The 22,053-nt window shown below is 45.6% G+C and overlaps 2 protein-coding genes across 2 annotated transcripts in view; one reads left to right on the forward strand and one right to left on the reverse strand.

The window, feature by feature from the left end:
- rpl37 (ribosomal protein L37) overlaps positions 1-22,053 on the forward strand; it is a 151,384-nt gene that overhangs the window by 71,154 nt on the left and 58,177 nt on the right. The gene's annotated exons all lie outside the window — the stretch shown is intronic.
- Positions 1-22,053, reverse strand: part of LOC311363356 (lipoxygenase homology domain-containing protein 1-like) — a gene marked incomplete at both ends in the record, with an annotated part of 88,072 nt that overhangs the window by 30,621 nt on the left and 35,398 nt on the right. The window contains 19 exons of the mRNA XM_084483304.1: positions 1,713-1,830; positions 2,103-2,230; positions 3,146-3,331; positions 3,794-4,002; positions 4,331-4,457; positions 4,856-5,065; positions 5,387-5,541; positions 5,871-6,033; positions 10,295-10,411; positions 10,696-10,877; positions 10,982-11,149; positions 11,338-11,466; positions 11,556-11,660; positions 12,425-12,573; positions 13,558-13,691; positions 13,788-13,939; positions 16,101-16,431; positions 17,093-17,253; positions 21,653-21,845. Of these exons, the coding sequence (XP_084339430.1) occupies positions 1,713-1,830; positions 2,103-2,230; positions 3,146-3,331; positions 3,794-4,002; positions 4,331-4,457; positions 4,856-5,065; positions 5,387-5,541; positions 5,871-6,033; positions 10,295-10,411; positions 10,696-10,877; positions 10,982-11,149; positions 11,338-11,466; positions 11,556-11,660; positions 12,425-12,573; positions 13,558-13,691; positions 13,788-13,939; positions 16,101-16,431; positions 17,093-17,253; positions 21,653-21,845 (3,117 nt within the window). The remainder of the gene's footprint in view (positions 1-1,712; positions 1,831-2,102; positions 2,231-3,145; positions 3,332-3,793; positions 4,003-4,330; positions 4,458-4,855; positions 5,066-5,386; positions 5,542-5,870; positions 6,034-10,294; positions 10,412-10,695; positions 10,878-10,981; positions 11,150-11,337; positions 11,467-11,555; positions 11,661-12,424; positions 12,574-13,557; positions 13,692-13,787; positions 13,940-16,100; positions 16,432-17,092; positions 17,254-21,652; positions 21,846-22,053) is intronic.

The following is a 22,053-nucleotide window of genomic DNA, read 5'->3' on the forward strand; positions in this document are numbered from 1 at the left end:
CGCTATAATTAATGAATATGTGTTTTAACTCCTCTCTCTTCACATGAGTATATTTCAAACAAATTTCCAATGTCTGGTGGTACTATCAGACCTCCCCATAGAGCTGGTAAATGAATTGTCACGAAAATATCCACGACAGCCAATCAAATTCGACCACGAAGCTGCCAAACAGGAAATAAGCCAATTTCTCAGCAGCCCTTTGACATATCATAACCAATCTTGGTACATAGATCCATGACATCATCATGGGTACACTCAATGAATTTGGTGACATTTGACCTCTAGGGGGCGCTGTTATTAATGAATATCTGTTTTAACTCTTCTCTCTTCACATGAGTATATTTCAAACAAATGTTCAATGTCTGGTGATACTGTCAGACCTTCCCATATAGCTCATGAAGTATTTTTCATGGAAACATCAGAATTTGGCCAGCGTGTTGAAAGTTGTCAAAATCAATAGTACATATCCACGGGCCACAAATTCTGTCGAATCTTCATGAAACTTGCCATACATGATCTTCAGACCAAGCTGAACACTTGTGTCAAACAGCTTTTTCAAATTCAAAACCGTTTGGCCGCGACAGCCAATCAACGAGAGGCCGAAGCCGCCAAATAGGAAGTAAGCCAATTTCTTAGCAGCCCTTTGACATATCATAACCAAACTTGGTACATAGACCCATGACATCATCATGGGGACGCTCATTAGGTTTGGTGACCTTTAACCTCTAGGGGGCGCTATAATTAATGACAATGTGTTTTAACTCCTCTCTCTTCACATGAGTATATTTCAAATTCCAATGTCTGGTTAAACTATGAGACCTCCCCATATAGCTAGTAAATGATTTCTCACGGAAATATCCGCGACAGCCAATCAAATTCGACCGCAAAACCGCCAAACAGGAAGTAAGCCAATTTCTCAGCAACCCTTTGACATATCATAACCAAACTTGGTATATAGACCCATGACATCATCATGGAGACACTCAATGAATTTGGTGACCTTTGACCTATAGGGGTGCAAGTGTGATCATATCTCAATCGATCTTTTATTTTTTGACGTGCAACTTGTCGAAAGTGCTGAAGGCCGTGTGTCTGATGTAGATCTATCTTGTTCATGTGGCTACTCTGGTCTATTCTGCAAATTGGTTTATGGAGTCCCATTCAGCTTGACCCCCACATTACTGCATGCAGTTATATTTGTAATAGGTATTCTCAAGACTCAATATAGTCAAAAAACAATAAACAAACTAAACAATATTTTATATTGGTTACATTACAAAATATAAAGATAAATCATAAACATAAATATAACATGCCCACTTTGATGTCTCTTCAGTGATTGTTTTTGTGTCTGTATTTCAAATTATTTGTTCCATATTTCTATTTTTTATAAATCCAAATCTCCATCTGTATCTATTGAACATATGAAGGCAGACAGGGAGTTGAACAACACGGTCAACACATTCTCACTGCGTCGAATGCAGACGCACAAGGACGCCCTTTGGATCAGCAGTTAACGCCAAAAGCCCCAAGAGTGAGACTGCGCTGACACGGCACATGCTCACATGGTAGCTATGGCTACCACGATGGTAAGTGCCTACATGGTAGGTTACCATGGTTACCACGATGGTAAGTGCCTACATGGTAGGTTACCATGGTTACCACGATGGTAAGTGCCTACATGGTAGGTTACCATGGTGATGCTAGCTTGCCTTATCGAGGAACCAGTCAGGTCTGCTCCCGGTGCCATCGATGCGGACCCTCATCTTCTTCAGTGGAGCGATGTCATCAATGTCCAAGTTGAAGGTGTCCTGCTGGCACCGCTCAAACCTTACACACACACACAGACACACACACACACACACTTAAGGAACTGCATATGCGGTAGTAAGTGGCAATTTTACAGTGGTTCACCTTTCATGATGAATGATTAGAAAAGTTGACATGAAAAGTACTGAGATGCATTGAGTAGAAACTGATAATGTTATTTTATCCTAAAATAACATTGGAGAGGCTGTGTGTGTGTGTGTGTGTGTGTGTGTGTGTGTGTGTGTGTGTGTGTGCTGACTGGTTGAGAATTGTTACATCTACACAGTGCCCACCGGTCCTCGTTCTTCTGCAGGACCATCTCCTCGGTGCTCCCGTTGAGCCCAAACACTGACATAAAGATAGTGGTGTCTGTCCCGGCGTTCTGCACATCCCCGGTTAGCACCACCACCTCGTAGATGATCTTGAAGAAGAAATGCGTCAATAGAAATGAGAGATGTGTCCCTAGCCCTATTCCTGAACTCCCATGTTCCCTCTCACTTAGAGATAGTTGCAACAGTTGTTCAGAGTCCATCCAAGTTATAAACAACACCAGCAGGTTAGTGTAGTGGTTTAAAGGCACTGGTTTGGAACATCATGTCCACAGTCTACCTGTAGGCTATGGAAGCATATATGTAGCAAAATTCAAATGGAAATGCAATTTGCAATTTGCAATTCAATAAGGCATTGCATTATGCAATTGACAATTCATTATGCAATTGAATAATGTCATTTGAAAATACGTTATTCAAACTGTATTTTAATATGTAAAGTGGCAATGTGCATTGCAATCACGGGGATGCTATAGCTTTTCCATTTGAATAAAGGCACTCAAAAAATGTGACAAAATTTGACATTAATTCTATTTTTATTGTTGTAACTTTTTCAAATTAAATTGAGGATTTCATTGTCACTTTGCATATTAAAATACACTTTGAATAACGTATTTTCAAATTACATTATTCAATTGAATTATGAATTGTCAATTGCATAATGCAATGATTTATTGGGCCCTATCTTGCACCCAGCACAATTGACTTCCTACACAGACGCATGTGTCTGTGCATGCTAGTTTGCACCCGGCTCAAAGCTGATTTTCCCCCGCAGAAAACAGGTGCCACTACACTTGCGCCTGGAGAGGCATGTCGGCGAAAAGCAGAGGCGTGTTCCGGCGCAAATGATACTATTTAAGTGATCTAAAAATTGCGCCAATGCAATTGCTTCATATATGCTTCCATAGTAGGCTGATATAGCATATCTCAGATGTTGTAGTGTAGTGTCTACAAATTGTATATTGTGTGTTATTTATTTTGTCACTCATCCTCCCTTCATTTGATACCTTCCGAGTGATGGAGATGGTCTCTGCATCCAACATGTTGAAAGCTCTGGAGGTCAGCCCGTCTCCTCGGTCCTTGGCTAGCCAACACTTGCAAGCAAACTCGTATTTGACGCCCCTGGTGGGCGCAGAGATGGCCAGTTCATCCACCAGCCAGCAGCTCTCAGGAGTGGCTCCGTCATGGCCCAGCTGGGGGGGAAACACCCAGGAAGCCACAGTCATGGGAACTAGTAAAGAATCCCTACCCCAAGTACCTTAAGTCAAGCAACAGTGTGCAGTGGATGTATGTAGCACAGAACATGCTCAAATAGACACTTTCCCTACCTGGAATTTGACTTTCAGTCCAATTTCCACTTGAGTCCAGTAGGGTTGGTACATATTTGAGTATGTATAAGCTATTGTATATTGTATATATTGTGTATTTCTGTGTTAGCTACAGGGGAAGCTGAAAGGTTCTGGGTTTGATGCCTAATGTCTGCATGTCCGATAGTCATGTATTACCATATCCCTAACCCCTTGAACTTCTTCTTAATGATGTATCCCAAATCCCCTGTACGTTGCTTTGGATAAAGGCATCTCCCAAAGTCCTCCTGGATATTCATTATGACCGCTCTATGTATGCTAGCCCTTCTATTCCTCCACACTCCTCACCTCCACCTTCTTGATTTCTCCCACATCCGCCCCATGGCACACAAAGCTTTCAAGGGAGCCCTCCTCGAAGCTGGTCCTGCCACCGCTCATGTCCAGCCACATGCGCTCCGTCTTGCGCTGGCCGGCCCCCACCACGATGACGTAGGCCCGGCTGGAGGTGCTGCTGTCCTCCGCCAGGCCCGTGGAGACGCTGATGTGGTACGGGATGACTGAGAGCACAGAGCTCATGGTCAGTGGGGCGAGGGGGGCACTTAACAACAACAACAACAATCAATTTTTCATGATTATTATAGTAGTCGTAGAAGTAGTTGTGATTCGTAAGTGTGGTTGTCGTAGAATTAATGGTAATAATACCATAATATAACATAATAATGATGGTGAATCAAATATTTATTTATTATGAGTGAGTATTAAAATGGTTTTAAATGTTGTTCTGTGTTTTTCTGTGTTTTATCTTTCACTTTGTAAAATGTGTTGTCAAGTGTGTATAGCGCTCCAGTAACAACACCATAATAAAATTGCTACTAGTGTTCTTACTGGGCAGCTCTTCCACAATCTCCTCCTTCTTCTTCTTGTTCTTCTTGTTCATGTTGCTGTCCACATCCTTTAGAGCTGGCGGCAGGTTCTTCTTACTGTTCTCAGTCTCCCTGACGCCCTCGTAGCCCTGCAGGTACACAGGTACACCACACATGATATGCATCATGTGGATAGCATTTTTTGCATGTTATGTTGCATTACATGACAATGACACATATCATATATCAATCATGTATGCAGGCCCACACACACACACCCACACACACACACACACACACACACACTTAGGGGAGGCTCTGTATCCACTTTAAGGTCTTGTCATTGGATTTGTCCGAGCTTAAACCTTCTACATCACCCACAATGAAATTGGATTCGAGAAAAAGATTCCAAATAGTACAAATAGTAATAATTGTGAGAAATCAAATTGCACACACACACACACACACACACACACACACACACACACACACACACACACACACACACACACACACACACACACACACACACACACTGTGGCTGTACCATGACGTGAAAGAGCCTGGAGATGCGTTTGTCCTCCTTCTTCTTGGAGAGCCAGCGCTCACACTGGAACAGGAACACCTCCTCCGTGTCCAGGTCCACCACCTCCACCTGGTCCAGGTACCACTCAGGGTTTAGCAGACTGTTGTCATGGCGAATCTTAATCTTGAACACTTGTCCGAGGTCCACGGCCTCCATGCTGAATGTATCCACCTAGTGAAAGGTTATTTATAGTACAAGCTCTGCAGGACAGTTCCCATCATGTTGAAGGTTAACGGAGTTGTAGGTAAAGATGAATAGCTTTTATTGGAGTATAGTTTGTCAGGAAATGTGACAGCCATCCATCAGCTGTTACTCACTATGAGTGAAGGGAATGGGCTGTGTTTCCAGTGGACTGTGACAGCTTTTGTATCAGCCAATTTCAAATTATTGCAAAAATCCTCCCTGATTGGTTGAGCTAACCCACCCTGCCAGTCAGTCCCAGTCTGCCAAACGCTCCTCGGTGTATGTATGTAGGCCTTTACTTGGTCTTACCGATCCTCGCTCAAACTTGTTGGTGTTGGTCTCTGACTTGCTGAGCTTCCTCTCGCCCGTGTCCCCCAGGTCGCCGTACATGGTGAGGAAGACGTTGGCGTCGGTGCCCGCCCCGTAGACGTCCCCGGTCGTCACGGAGATGCTGTACATGTGAGCTGAGAGGAGGAGGAGGAGAGGAAGAAAAGGGAAATCACTTTCTGGTTCTGACCAACAACTGAGAGGACAATCATTTGTATTATCAATACTGTCAAGGTCGTTAGCAGAATGTATTATCCAAAGTAACTTGCAGTGCATTAAAAAACGTTATGCTAATGAACAGGTAGGGGTTAGGGTGTCTTGCTAAAGGAGGCCAACAGGTAGACTGTGGACGTTGGGGATTGGACCAACAACCATCTGGCTCCACTACACTGCCCCCAGCCACCAGTATATCTATATATATCTGTGTATGTATCTGCATATATAAACATACTCTCTGTGAACATACTCTCTAGCGCGTCCTCCACCTCGATCTCGGTGACCTTGAGGCTGCCATCGCGAGCCAGCTTCTCCGTGATGATGTCCGAGGGCACCAGCTCTCGCACGGTCTCCCCGTCGTCCTCTGACCGGGCGAGCCAGCACTCACACGGGAAGATGGTGGTCTCCGAGCCCTGAGGGACGGCAGGTAGAGGAGGGGTGAGTAAGTAGAGTGTTTGAACACAAAACAGGCCTATTATGTCTTGAGTAAGAAATATATTATATCTGGAAGTGGTTGATCCCTACATAAAGATGTCTATAGATGGTTAGTCTAAAAGTCTATAATTATTACGATTTTAGAAAGCAATTAGTACCAGCCACAATCAACCTCGTACAACTATGTTTGTGTAAGGGGTGATATCATGCTTTTTCGACTTTTCCCTTTGCTTTAGACTGTTGACGTATGTCCTCATCCTCATCCTCATCGTCATCCGCTTATCCGGGGTCGGGTCGCGGGGGCAGCAGCTCAAGCAGGGGGCCCCAGACTTCCCTTTCCCGGGCCACATTGACTAGCTCTGACGGGGGGATCCCGAGGCGTTCCCAGGCCAGTGATGAGATATAATCTCTCCACCTAGTCCTGGTTCTTCCCCGGGGTCTCCTCCCCACTGGTCGTGCCTGGAACACCTCCCAAGGGAGGCGTCCAGTGGGCATCCTTACCAGATGCCCGAACCACCTCAACTGACTCCTTTCTAAGCAAAGGAGCAGCGGCTCTAATCAGAGTTCCTCCCGGATGACTGAACTTCTCACCCTATCCCTAAGGGAGAAACCAGCCACCCTCCTGAGAAAACTCATCTCGGCCGCTTGTATCCGCGATCTCGTCCTTTCGGTCATCACCCATCCCTCATGACCATAGGTGAGGGTAGGAAAGAAGATCGACCGGTAGATCGAGAGCTTTGCCTTGCGGCTCAGCTCTCTTTTCGTCACAACAGTGCGGTAAAGCGAACGCAATACTGCCCCTGCTGCTCCGATTCTCCGGCCAATCTCACGCTCCATCGTACCCTCACTCGCGAGCAAGACCCCGAGATACTTAAACTCCTTCACTTGGGCTAAGGACTCATTTCCTACCCGGAGAAGGCAATCCACCGGTTTCCTGCTAAGAGTCATGGCCTCAGATTTAGTAGTGCTGATCCTCATCCCAGCCGCTTCACACTCGGCCGCCAGCCGATCCAGTGAGTGCTGAAGGTCACAGGCCGATGATGCCATCAGGACCACATCATCTGCAAAGAGCAGTGATGAGATCCTCAGATCACCGAACTGCAACCCCTCCCCACCACGACTGCGTCTCGATATCCTGTCCATGAATATCACAAACAGGATTGGTGACAAGGCGCAGCCCTGGCGGAGGCCAAAACCCACCGGGAACGGAACTGACTGGCTGCTGAGAACGCGGACACAGCTCTCGCTTTGGGAGTACAGAGATTGGATGGCCCTGAGGAGTGAACCCCTTACCCCGTACACCCACAGCACCTCCCACAGTTTCTCCCGGGGGACCCGGTCATATGCCTTCTCCAAATCCACAAAACACATGTAGACCGGATGGGCATACTCCCAGGCCCCCTCCAGGATCCTTGCGAGAGTGAAGAGCCGATCCGTAGTTCCACGTCCAGGGCGGAAACCGCATTGTTCCTCTTCAATCTGAGGTTCGACAATCGGCCGAACCCTCCTTTCCAGCACCTTAGAGTAGACTTTCCCAGGGAGGCTGAGAAGTGTGATACCCCGGTAATTGGCATACACTCTCTGGTCCCCCTTTTTGAACAGGGGAACCACCACCCCGGTTTGCCACTCCTTTGGCACTGTACCAGACTCCCACGCAATGTTGAATAGGCCTGTCAACCAAGACAGCCCCTCAACACCCAGAGCTTTTAGCATTTCTGGCTGGATCTCATCAATCCCTGGGGCTTTGCCACTGCGGAGATGTTTAACCACCATCAACCTTGAGCTCTGCCTCCATCATAGAGGACGTGTTAGTCGGATTCAGGAGTTCCTCAAAGTGTTCCTTCCAACGTTCGACTACCTCCTCAGTCGAGGTCAACAGAGTCCCACCCTTACTGTACACAGCTTGGATGTTTCCCCGTTTCCCCCTTCTGAGGTGTCGGATGGTCTTCCAGAAACACTTTGGTGCCAACCGAAAGTCCTTCTCCATGTCCTCTCCGAACTTCTCCCACACCCGCTGCTTAGCCTCCGACACGGCAGCGGCTGCAGCCCTTCGAGCCCGCCAGTACCCTGCAACTGCTTCAGGAGTCCTCCGGGATAACATACCCCGGAAGGCCTCCTTCTTCAGTCGGACGGCTTCCCTGACCACCAGTGTCCACCACGGTGTCCGAGGGTTACTGCCCCTTGAGGAACCTAAGACCCTGAGGCCACAGCTCACCACCGCAGCTTCAGCAATGGAGGCTTTGAACACCGCCCACTCCGGCTCAATGCCCCCAACCTCCACAGGGATGCTAGAAAAGCTCCGCCGGAGGTGTGAGTTGAAGATCTCTAGGACGGGGGCCTCCTCCAGACGTTCCCAATTCACCCGCACTACCCGTTTGGGCTTACCAGGTCTGTCCAGCCTCTTCCCCCATTCCCTGATCCAACTCACCACCAGATGGTGGTCGGTTGACAGTTCCGCCCCTCTCTTCACCCGAGTGTCCAAAACATAAGGCCTCAGATCAGCTGACACGATCACGAAATCGATCATCGATCTTCGGCCTAGGGTACTCTGGTACCAGGTACACTTATGAGCACCCTTATGTTCAAACATGGTGTTCATTATGGACAATCCATGACTAGCACAGAAGTCCGTGGAGGCCGTTCCTCCCCACCACGCCTCTCCAGGTGTCTCCATCGTTGCCCACGTGGGCGTTGAAGTCTCCCAGCAGAACTACGGAGTCCCCTACCGGAGCCCCATACAGGACTCCATTCAGGGTCTCCAAGAAGGCCGAGTACTCTGAACTGCTGTTCGGTGCATACGCACAAACAACAGTCAGATTTTTCCCCCCCACCACCTTTAGGCGTAGGGAGGCGACCCTCTCGTCCACCGGGGTAAACTCCAACACTGCGGCGCTCAGCCGGGGATTTATGAGTATCCCCACACCCGCCCGGCGCCTCACTCCCTGGGCAACTCCAGAGAAGAATAGAGTCCAACCCCTATCCAGGAGTACGGTACCAGAGCTGAGTACCTTACCTCTACTGTGCGTAGAGGTAAGCCCCACCAGATCTAACTGGTAGCGCTCCACCTCCCTCACAAGCTCCGGTTCCTTTCCCCACAGCGAGGTGACGTTCCACGTCCCCAGAGCCAGCTTCTGCCGCTCGGGTCTGGTCCGTCGGGACCCCTGACTTTCACTGCCACCCATGTGGCAGCGCACCCGACCCCAGCGGGTCTCCCTGCAGGTGGTGGGCCCACAGGGTGAAGAGGGGGGGGGTGCCACGTAGCTTGTTCGGGCTGTGCCCGGCCAGGCTCCATGGCAAACCCGGCCACTAGGCACTCGCCGGCGAGCCCTCCGTCTGGGCCTGGCTCCAGACGGGGGCCCCGGGCTTCCTCCGGGCAGGGTCTCTCCTCCTCTTTTTTGGATCTTCATTGGGGTCTTGTGAACCATTCTTAGTCTGGCCCCTCACCTGAGACCACTCTGCCATGGGAGATCCTACCAGGAGCACATGGCTCCAGACAACACAGCCCTCATGTTCACAGGGACACGCAAACCTCTCCACCACGATAAGGTGACGGTTCCAGGAGAGGACGTATGTATATATGTTTTATGTCTTTTAAGCTAAAAAAAATCTGAGCCAGGGGGAGTATTCGTGCCCAGGGTTAGGGGAGAACACCCCTCGATAAGTGCGTGAAACAGTGCGTCAAACTTTACTTCAGTAACAGTGTGACGTCAGACTGTGCAGTGGGCAGTGCTGAAGTGCAGAAGTCCTACCTCCTGGCTACTCGCAATGTTAACCACTTTGCGGGGGTGGGAATGCATGCGGGGGTGGGAACGCAAAGCGTTCAACCAATCGCAACAGAGTGGGCATGCTGACCAATCACAGCAGACTGGGCTACTTGGGAGGGAGGCCTTAAAGCGATATGATACAAAACAGAACGTTTTGCAGAAAAGAACAGTGAGAATAATAAGGGGTATTTCTAACATACAGGCATGTAACCCTATTCTAGTTGTACCCCAAAATGCAATTACTAACCCTAAAAAAAGCATGATATGGGCTCTTTAAATCCCAAAGGTCTGATCCTACCTTCCCCTTTAAATCAGATCATTAAACCAGATCTTTAAATCCCAAAGGTCTGATCCTACCTTCCCCTTTAAATCAGATCATTAAACCAGATCTTTAAATCCCAAAGGTCTGATCCTACCTTCCCCTTTAAATCAGATCATTAAACCAGATCTTTAAATCCCAAAGGTCTGATCCTACCTTGCCCTTCCTCAGCAGCCTCCTGATCTCCACACGGTCCAGGTGCCAGCCCGGGTTAACCCCTCGGTTGTCGTGACCGATACGGATCTTCTCGATCACATCCCCCACATCCTCCAGCTGGGTGGAAAACATTATAAATGTAATCAACATGATGCATCATATCATACATTCAGCATCAAAATATACTCTTCAAAGAAACAACCACACTGAAATAGCAGGCATGTTGTGCAGTAATGAACGTAACCATGGATGTTCACAGTCTGTCATTCTAGAATACTATATACTATAATGCTACAATATACATACAAATCAATGTTCCCTAATTGCTCCAAAGTCCACTTATTCTCCTTACTTTTGATATAATACACAGTCCTTTGACTGGTCGGTGGTGACCCTCGTACCTCAACTATGAACATGTCCTCGGCGCCTCTCTCAAAGAAGATGGTCCTCTCCCTCTTGTTGAAGCAAAGGCTCTTCTGCTGTGTGCACACGGCGAACCGGCCATACAGCACGATGAACACATCCGCGTCCGTCCCCGCGCCGAACAGGTCGCTGGTGAAGATCTTTATCTCATAGGGCACGACTAGACATCAACAAAAACAACAACACACACAGAGACATTTATCCTTTCAATGACATCAACATTGCATGCAAAGCAAATGATTTTTGTGGGTTTAGTTCTTTTACAAGGCGTGTAGAGCTCTGTCTGCAGCGGGTTGGGGAACAGGTCCCGGACTATGGCCCCGTCGTCCTCCCCGGTGTCCAGCCACCGGCCACAGGGGAAACAGAGCCTCTGGCCCAGGGACTGGGCATCGATCTCCACAGTCTCCAAGAACCAGCCTGCAGACCCACCCCCTGGAGAGAGAGAGAGAGAGAGACAGAGAGAGAGAGAGAGAGAGAGAGAGAGAGAGAGAGAGAGAGAGAGAGAGAGAGAGAGAGAGAGAGAGAGAGAGAGAGTAAGAGAGAGAGAGACAGAGAGAGAGAGACAGAGAGTCAGATATTTGGAGAGGTTTCTGAGAGGAGCCTTGATGATGTTTAGTTACCGTCGTTGTCATGTCCGATGCGTAACTTCTGTAATGGTCCGATGTCCACTGCCTCCACAATAAACTCATCTGTCATCCCCAGCTCAAACTTGTTCCGGTTTGTTTTGGATGCCTTGAGGTTTATGATGCCTGCAGACAGACAAGTACAAAACATTTGACAGTTTTTGTAATGCATACACTAGGAACCCAGCACTATATGTGCATTTGATAGGTATTACCTGTGTCATCTTTGATACCAAATAAGGTAATAAAGACGTTGGCGTCTGTCCCGGCGTATTTCTTCTCTCCGGTCTTAACCTTCAGGTTGTACGTCGTGGACATGGCTGGCACATTAAGAAAATAACCACATTTCATCATTTAAAGATCCCATATCATGCCTTTTTAGGGTTAATAATTGCATTTGATGGTACTACTAGAATAGGGTTCAATGCCGGCATGTTAAAAAGTACTCCTTATTGTTCTAATACTGTTCATTTCTGTAAAACTAATTTCAGCATCTTTCAAAAACGGTCTGATTGTATCATGTTGCTTTATCATGTCGCCCCTCCTCCCGAGTAGCCCAGTCTGCTGTCATTGGTCAGCACGCCAACTATGTTGCGATTGGTCGAAGGCTTTGCGCGTTTTTCTGCAAATTCCGAACCCCGAAAAGTTGTAAACATTGCAGGGAGCCGGGACTTCTGCACTTCAGAACCGCCCATTGCACCTGTGCAGTGACTTCAGAGTCTCACTCGCAGTCACTGCACAGGGTCACTGCTACTACAAAGTGAGTAATATCAAAAGTTCTATAAATGTATAATATACACAGTCGTCTGGCCGAAAGGATGAGTGCGGCCAGACGAGTCGGATCACGACTCATTTTAATGACAAAAGGAAAAGTTTACCAAGGCCTATAAGTGTGTACATTAAACCCACAATGCTTTGTTTTTGGGTCCAACCAAGTGGTCATAAAGTAGTAAAACACGTTTCATTACAGGGTGAAGAAAGACGAGTATAGAGTAAAGTATACAAAGTATAGAAAATCAGCATGACCACAGATTCCAGAGACAAATGAAGAACCTCTTTAAGACTGAAGCCAGGCAGAGCCTACCTTTCTGCTCCAGACCCAGCGTAGTGCTGGACTCCTCGTCGTCATCCTCGCCCTTCCTCATGAAGGCCTCGTCCACGGGGACCAGCTCCCGGGCCACCTGCCCGTCGTCCTCATCAATCGCCAGCCAGCGCTTACAAGGGAAGTAGTACCTGGGATAAACCTTCAAATGTTATTCAAGCCTCCTATCCCAGCCGTGAAACACATCCCTACAGTAGTCTGCCAACACCGCTAGGGGCAGAGCTCAGATAGGCTACATCAGCACATCTATTCTCAGATTATCCTGAACCTCTTTAGATTAAAGGACAATTCGGGTATTTTGAACATTGAGCCCCCTTTCTGGTTTGTCTAGGATGAAATAGAGTGGTTGACACCGAAATTTTGACTATGGGTCCTGTCTCGGGTATTTGGCTCATTTAGAATCGCCCTGCCTGCTTCAGAATGGCTGGCTACATGCATGCACAAACCTGTCCTTAAAACAACCCTAAACATTTGTTTTCAGATATGTGCAACTCACTGAGTGGTAAGTGGTGTTCGTTGATGCTCCAAAACAATCGTATCGGAGCGAAATACAGTTTCTGTCATGTTTTATTGCACGTTATCTCATTTTATGAATCCCACTGATTTCTGTTGGAAGACTCATTGCTTGTTGGCCGGAAACGGAAAGGGCGGCTGTTTGGTTGTAGTCTTTTCACTCGGTTCTCTGTCTCAACAGTAGGGCTAGAACCAATAGTCAAAATGTCGGTGTCAACCACTCTATTTCATCCTAGACAAACCAGAAAGCTCAATGTTGAAAACATGGAATTGTCCTTTAAGTAAGCCTCTATGCCTTAAACTCATCACCCTCAAAACATTTATTTGTAAAAGTTATATCTGCTTTCTGATTTACTTTTAGTAGTATCAATACTGAGGACAGGATAGCAACTGTTCGGCTCAGAGCTGTAAAGCTACTCATCCTCATCCTCATCTTCTCCGGGGTCGGGTCGTGGGGACAGCACCTCTAGCACTAGGTTTGGGTGTCCTCAATTTCTGTAAGCATCCTTGAGAAAGATTCTTCACATCTATCTTGTCCTGAATCCCCTTTATCTCAGTAAGTGTACATAAAACCAATGCCCCAGCATAACAGCCTTCCTCACGTGGTGTCGTCTTTGTTGTCTATGATCTCCACCCTCTCCAGGAACCAGGCAGCGTTAGCGTTGGAGTTATCCTGTCGGATCCTCAGCTTCTTCAACACGTTCATGTCCACTGCTGTGATGTTAAAAACATCTTCCTGGACCACAAGAAAGAAAGGTTTCAGTCTTGCGATGAAAACTCTCCAATCAGATGGTCCTCCAGAAAGGGCTCATTCTACTGTGTTAAACCTCACCTGGTTCTTTTCAAACTTGTTCAAGTGGTTGGACTTCCTGAGCCAGCGGTCCCCTGTGTCCCCCACCTCCCCGTAGATGGTGATGTACACGTTGGCGTCGGTTCCAGCCCCCCACAGAGACCCGGTGAACACATGGATTTCATAGGAATTTACTGTGGGGGACGGATAACAAAAAGAGGTACAATTTTATGTTTTTCCATGTTTATTGGCCAAAACGTTATAAAATGTAGGCCAAAATTCATCCAAAATGATTCAGTAAAATAGAATGTTGGTTGGGCCCTAACCCAATCTCGGACCCCAGTGGCTGTGATCTGACAAGTATTTACCTCCGGGGACAAGGGGCAGTATTTCTGTCCCTGGATAACAGATATCCGGGCCAGGGCTTCCTCTTCCATGTGCAGGTCATTGGTTAAAGTCAGATAAGCACCTTGAGATGCAAGAGAGTTGAAGTCTAATGTTTCCCCACACAATACACCAACAACGATATTTGGTTTAAGTGTTTCAGTTCCAAGCAACATTTTGGCTAATCTCAAAAACATTGATAATAAAAAGCGCTGTCAGACAATAGCCGATGGGTTCTGAGAGCCGGCTCAAACATGATTTGTCAGTACTACTCTGACCATAAAACAGAAACCAGAATGTGTCTGATACCAAAACCTCTGTAGGCAACAGGACATTGACATTATAGAGGTTAACCCTGACCTTACCAGAACCATAAATCAAAGCTAACCCGAGCCTTAGCTCACCGAGCCTAACTATAACTCAAACCTACCCTAACACAATCCTAAGCTAACCATATCCAAAACCGAGTAGCATCTAGCTGCACCCCGGAGCCGGGCACTGTGGTGTGGCAACGTGCTGTGGTGTGGCAACGCGCTGTGGTGTGGCAACGCGCTGTGGTGTGGCAACACACTGTGGTGCTTTTTTCGACATTGAAGTACAGGCCAGCATTTATTTTGATGACGAGCGGCTTCAAAGCCAGCTTCATAACCATTGTCATACAGAGAATTCCTTGAAATCTTTTCAGTGTGGGAAGTTACTATAAATAAAATATGCCCTTGTCTTCGATGCTGCTTTTTTTCTAGGTATATCAATGTACTAATCTCTGAATAGATAGATACTATTGATAAGCAATACATTGAACTGTGTTATGGAGAAGCTGTTTGATGTACAATACATTAACCTTTATTTTAACTCAAGAGACACTGAGGTTTCCCTCATTTACAGTTACGACGTATAGCATGTAATGGTATATGTTAAAGATCTATCTATTTATATATATATATATATATATATATATATATATATATATATATATATATATATATATATATATACGTCTATAGCTATAGCTATATCTATATCTATATCAGTGGTGGTGGTGGTTTTTAAAGTGAGTGAGGAATTGCAGGTAAGTTGTTTCAGGGTGTTTTGGTGAACTACACAATAGACGTTGACGCAATTCAGATCCCTTAGCGAGTCCCACCCACTCAGAGGAGTACTTTCCTCCTCTCTCCCATTGACCCCCATGTTATTCACCGGCCGCCAGTAGTTCCCGAGAAATGAATGGGAGTCAATGGAGGCTGCAGTAATATCCAATAGGCAATAGGGGGTGCTAATGTCCCTTTACCCAGGGAAACGAACATTACATATACAAAGGCATTAAATTAGTCATATTTAAGGGCATTAATTCATTACAGTACTCTGGGCAATCTACATCTTTTATTCTCAAAAATGTTAAGGAGGATCTTCCACTGAAGCCTCCACTGATCTATATATATATATATATATATATATATATATATATATATATATATATACTGTATATCTTTTTTGTTTTTGATTAATTATAATACATTATTTTATTGAAGAAAAATGTACATTCAAAAACATAAATATATATTTTTAATTAGATTAATTATTTTTAATTATTATTTTATTGAAATTTAACAAGAAAAATTGACGTTGAAAACTCTACTGGGGCAGCTAGACTGTGACACAAAACATCGAAAAAAAGCCGAAAAAACACAACCTGCCACACCACGGCGCGTTGCCACACCACAGTGCCGTTGCCACACCACAGTGCCGTTGCCACACCACAGTGCCGTTGCCACACCACAGTGCCGTTGCCACACCACAGTGCCTGGCTCTGGGGCTGCAGCTGGATGCTATTGCCAAAACCAGGCAAGTATATTCTAACCTGACCAACGTAACCCTAACTCAAAAGAGAAAAATGGAGGTTGGATGGTCCAAAATGATAGCGATTGAGTGACTTGCTGAGCCACCAGGCCCCCCTCTCCCCCATCCTCTCACTCTCAAGGTCTTCAGTGCCCGCCGCCAACAGCTCAGCTACGATCTCGCCGTCCTCCTCATCGCGGGCCAGCCAGCGGTTGCTCGGGAACGTAAGTGTCTCCACCACCTCCTGCAGCTCTTCGATGTACTCCACCTTGACCTCCTCCTCCTTCTTCTTCTTCTTTTTGTCCTTCTTCTTGTCCTTCTTGGGCTCCACCTTCACCTCCACCTGCACCATGGCCATGGTCAGCCGCTTGATGTTCACCATCTCCAGGAACCAGCCGTCCCCAATGCCGCTGCCGTCATGGCCGATGCGTATCTTGTAGACCTTCCCCACGTCGATGGCCTCCACCTTGAGCAGCAGCAGAAGAGGTGGAGACACCTGGTCATAACTTTTCATAAAGTAACAAATATCTTTCCTCTGATCAAGTCCAAACTAAATTAATAGAGGGCTTTTTATTAACAACATGAGGGAAACCATGCAACTAGACCAAGAAATGAGGACTGCACAATTAGAGAACAAATCATAGTCACAGAGATACATCTGAGAGGAGGAAGGAAGGAAATGACACATTAGGTGGTAATGAGTTTCAGGGTGATCCTCATCCTCATCCGCTTCTCCGGGGTCGGGTCGTGGGGCCAGCAGCTCAAGCAGGGGGCCCCAGACTTCCCTTTCCCGGGCCACATTGACCAGCTCTGACGGGGGGATCCCGACGCGTTCCCAGGCCAGTGTTGAGATATAATCTCTCCACCTAGTCCTGGGTCTTCCCCGGGGTCTCCTCCCCACTGGTCGTGCCTGGAACACCTCCCAAGGGAGGCGTCCAGTGGGCATCCTTACCAGATGAACCACCTCAACGGACTCCTTTCTAAGCAGAGGAGCAGCGGCTCTAATCCGAGTTCGTCACGGATGACTGAACTTCTCACCCTATCCCTGAGGGAGACGCCAGCCACCATCAACAGATCAATTAATGGAGAAATCATCAACTCAAGAAGAAGAACAAACTTCTTTTCACCTTGAAGATCTCAGTGGTCCCACGCTCAAAGTTGTTGGAGCGGTTCTTGAGATCCAGAACCTGTGTTTTCCCCTCCTCGCCGTAGATCTGACAGAAGACGTTTGCGTTGGTTCCTCCATTTCGCAGGTTCCCGGTGGTCACGGTCACCTCGTAGTTGATCACTGTTAACGAGGGGGCATGGTTATTGAGTAGGTCAGTGATGCTCAACCAGGGGTATGCAAATCTGTGCTTGAGACGGTACTTGCTTTGAGACCAACATCTTGATACCAACAAAACAACAATGACAACATAAATATCATTATGACACGGCTCTTCTCAATGCTGTGGAACGCTCCGTTCACTTGCATGGGCCTTCCCTACTTCCGTGGTGAATTATTTTTCGATAATTGACCATTGCTAAGCATATAATGACCGCTGTCAAGGAAAGTGGATTTTTTGCCTCTGATTCACGTCTTTCGTATCACTCCGCAAGTAGTCTGGTAACTTATCAACCCCAGCATATTCGGTTGCTAAGCGACGTCAACGTCTTTGGCGGACTATTTCTCTGCTGATCAACACTACAAATGCTGGTAACAAATAAATTGTAAAAAGACACACCGTGTGAGGTTATTTTTTCGTTTTGGCAAGTAGCCGTGTAATAAGCGGGATAATGTATAGAAAGTCACCGGTCATTATCGAAAATATCAGGACAATATAGTCCTGTTTGCCTTGTCTGTGCTTATTTTCCTGATAATGACTGCGTTCTATACATTATCCCTTACATATTTGTTGAATGTGTCATATATTATATATGCTGATCACTGATGATCATGAAGTCCAGAATTTGAATTTGCAGTAATAAGTGATTGTGATAATAAGTGGTCCCTAACCTCTTTCATGATATTCACTTCAATGGGTTTTACTCATTTAGAAATAAAATGTTCATATTTTCTGCTGAACTGTAATGATTTCAATATTTATCAATATTTAGTTGAGGCAATGAATATGTAATCCTTAATCTGTTTATTATTCAAATGTAAAATGTTTTAAAGTTCAGATTACCAGTACAATACAGAACAGAACAGAAATACAACATTACCTTTGTTTCATTCACATCCATGTCATGGCCATGGAAAAAAGAAGTTTGTTTCTCAGTGTATTTGTCATCAATTAAGGTTAAAAAAATGTTTTTTTTATCCCCCATGACCCACGCGAAAACGTGGGCTAACTTTGTGAGAGCCCTCAGGTCAAAATGCTATCGGCAGTTTTTGAATTGATATCTTCAATGGTTTGGCCCCAGCTCCGAAGGGTACATTATTATCATGGCTGACTTATGGACAGTCCAATCACAAGCAAGTACACAGAGGTCAATGTGGGAGTGTGTGTGGATGATGGCTGGTTTAATCAGCCTCACCAGAGGGGTATTCCATCAACCAAGCTAAGCGCAAAGCTGTGCTTATTTCGATTAGCCTCGCTTCTTTCAGCTAGAGTTGCGTTCCATTAATGTGACTTAAGGGAATCTCCGCTAAGTAACCATGGCAACTTATCCCACCAAACTAACCTGGTCGGTAGCAGGTTAACTGTCAGGCTAACTTGAGCGGTGTTTTAGAGAAGTCCATCTGTCAGCAACAAGTGTACCATCAGATGGTTCCACCAAGCCTAGTCCTCACGATTTTGTCATAAATGTACATATATGAAGTACAAACAGTGTATATTTTCACTAAGATTAAATGATGCAAATAAAATAATAAAATGAATTGCTATTGTTATCGTGGATATTTTCTCAACACATTTTTATACAAATCTATATATTTGTATAAAAATATATTGTATATATCGAAATTACTATATTATTCAGACATCAGGATCCAGCTGTTGGGTGAATGGTCTAGCACTTACCCTGTGATACATGCGACACGAGTTCGCATCCAGAGTAAGTCATAGAATTATTGGCGTTGGCTTAATTTTATAATTCCCTTAATGTCAGAGAAAGTAGGCCTAACAATTGACTTTTTACATAAGAAATATGTCTTACAATTTCCCTAGAACCCAAATATAACTTGCAAAAACCCATGGTAAAGTTAATATTAATGTTACTGATAGTGAAGCCATTGTCACAATGACAAAGACACTGCTGCATGGGAAATTGTCAGCCACATGAGTTCCATTTAGCTGAGTTTCTCGGCAGGCAGCCCAGACCACTTCTGTTGAGATAAATACTATGGTCAGTCAATTTAGAATATTCAAATAAATGGTATGAAAAGTTATTTGATTTCTTCAGTAAGACTTCCTATATTACTAATTGTGTGGGGATTGAACCCCGGACAACCGGGTGCAAGTCAGACACGTTAACTCGAGACTCCCTGATTTCAAAACGATGGTCAATATTCAATTAAAATATGTTACGCTTAATACTACTTATACATTCAACAGATCGTCGATTCTTTTTGCCAGGCAGCCTCCCTGTTTTTATTAATGGTTACGGTGTTCCCTTTTTGAGTTATTATATGCTTGTACTCCTCATAGACCTCTACAAGCAGCCTCTGTTCGACGCTGGAAAGGATCCCGCTCGGTCCTTTTCGGACATTTGAGCCATGATTCGACATTCATGGTTCTGGGCTGGTTACATATCTCGTGAATGCACGTAATCCATGATAACGTAAGCCTGGTTTGAACTATCCTGAGCAAGGCGCGGCTGAACTGCATTGATGGAACGGTTTTAGCCTCAAGTGGAAGTTGGTGCTAGTTCTAACTGGGCTTAATCAACTTAGCGTTGCCTTCTAGAGACTTGGATGGAATACCCCTCTGGCCCAGTCTGACTGGACTCTGGGGCTGGGTGAGGCTGCACACCTGTTGCACATTGAGTAATCAGTGTGCGGTTATGGTGTGTTCCAGATGCCTCAGACACCAGCCTTCCGAGTTGCAAGTGGGGAAATCTCCCAGCTTTCTTGCTGCAATTTTTCGGAGGCACGACCCTTTTGGTCGGCTGCTTGGAATTCTGTGAGTAGAGCGAGCTCAGTGACGACGCTCTCAACAAAAACGGCTGCACCCGTGAAGAGATTTATTTTCTTTGTACTTGTACCACGTTGGTCATTTTAATGTCCACATTTTTAAATGCTCTTACACACTTGATTACATTGCTATTTTATTCCGTAAAGTTGTGTTGTTCGTTTTCATGCTGGTTTTCTAAAGAGGCTAATGTAGCTAACAATAACAACGACTAGCCAATGACTTGATACGATCACAAAGACGAACAGGAACGCTATAAGTGCTACGAGACAGGAAATGGCATCACAAGTGCAACTCGGAAGGCTGGTGTCCGAGGCATCTGGAACACACCATAAAACCAGCCATTACCACACACACTCAGACACACTCAGGGAGAGGTCTCCTGTATGGCAGAGGCTTTTCCTCCTCTAGCTGATAGATACGTCTCTCTCAGAGAGCTATATTTTCTATGAGAGTGGCACAGGAGCAAGAGAAAAAGCAATCCATGCTTTCCTTTGATGCAGAAGCAGAGCTCCAATGTAGTGTCAGATATAATGCAACACAATACATAGTAGGCCTACAGGTTGCTTATATAACAAAAGTTGTTTTATGCGAGCGTGCATGTCCACCTAGATGTATGCTGGATAGATCAATCTACCAGCCTACCCAGTGGACTGTAGCAAATGTTGCTTATCTATACAAATACAACTAGGTCAGGGATGGGCAACTGGCAGGCCGCATCCTCACTCAGTGAGGGCCGCAGATCATTTAAATAAAAAAAAAATTTAAAAAGTAAAACGATTTTTTTTCTTTTTTTTACAGAAAACTTCGATATGAGAAGCAGAGGATCTGTTCATATAATTTAAAGGCAAACCCACGTGTCTAGTTTGCTTAGAAACTATATCAGTCAAGATTTCAACTTAAGCTGCCACTACAATTACTACAACTGCACTGAATATGACGCTAGTTGTTGCACTTAATGTTGAGCCACTGTTTTTCAGTTTTTTTCATCATTGAATGATGATGTATGTGAGCCCTTTGCACTGAAGAAAATACCAATCATGTGGCTGTTGTTTCTTTTAAAACAAACTTGTTGTATTTGAGTATAGACATGTTAAAATTGCATTTCAGATGGACAATATGAAATTAATGTATGTTGGTTCAATTAACATACATAGCTATGAATCTGAATGAATTTGTAGGTAGCAGCCATCCCCAAAATGCACCAGAATACAGGAAAGGAGGACCCCCAGACCTCCTGTCCATGACTACGCCCCACACAAATGTAACCACCAGCTGCCACTTATTTTGTAGCTTCTCTCATAGCCGATTAGTTGAAGTGCGCGGTCATGTGGGCGTGTGATGGTGATGATGAAAAATGATCTAGGTGGACACGCCCACTTGTCCCTCAATGCTGGTGCTCCTGCTCCTGCTTCACCTACTGGTCCTGCTACGTCCAGGTGTACACGTGGTGTTTATTGAGACAAACACGACAATACATTAATTAAGTATGATACTAAATGTGTTTTTTTAAGTGTGATATGTTGAGTGTATCAGTGTTGTTGATATTTAAAAGGGATGGTGCTTATTTACTTTGTTCGATGTCCAGGATCTCACTGGGATAGATCTCCACCTCCACCTTCCCATCTGACTCATCCTTGCAGAGCCAGCGATGGCTGGGGAACATGTACTGCTTCCCGTGGACTGGGACAGAGATCACAACACTGTCCAGGAACCAACCAGCACGCAGCCCTTCGTTGGTGTGGCCAATCAGTAAGCGGTTGATCTATGGTACATCATGGATGGTCATTGGTTGGGTTAATCTAACAGGGGACAGAGAGCACCACATATCTGGAACAAACGTCCAGAACTCCATTCTGAGGTCTGCCTCAACACTTCACACTTTTACATCATGGCACAAAACGTTTATGTTTGTTGCAGCCTTTTGTTAAAATGTAGGGCTTTGTCTGCACTGGTTTGTTTATTATTTTAAC

This window comes from Micromesistius poutassou (genome assembly GCF_964030765.1).
Source record: "Micromesistius poutassou genome assembly, chromosome: 18".
Lineage (NCBI taxonomy): Eukaryota > Metazoa > Chordata > Actinopteri > Gadiformes > Gadidae > Micromesistius > Micromesistius poutassou.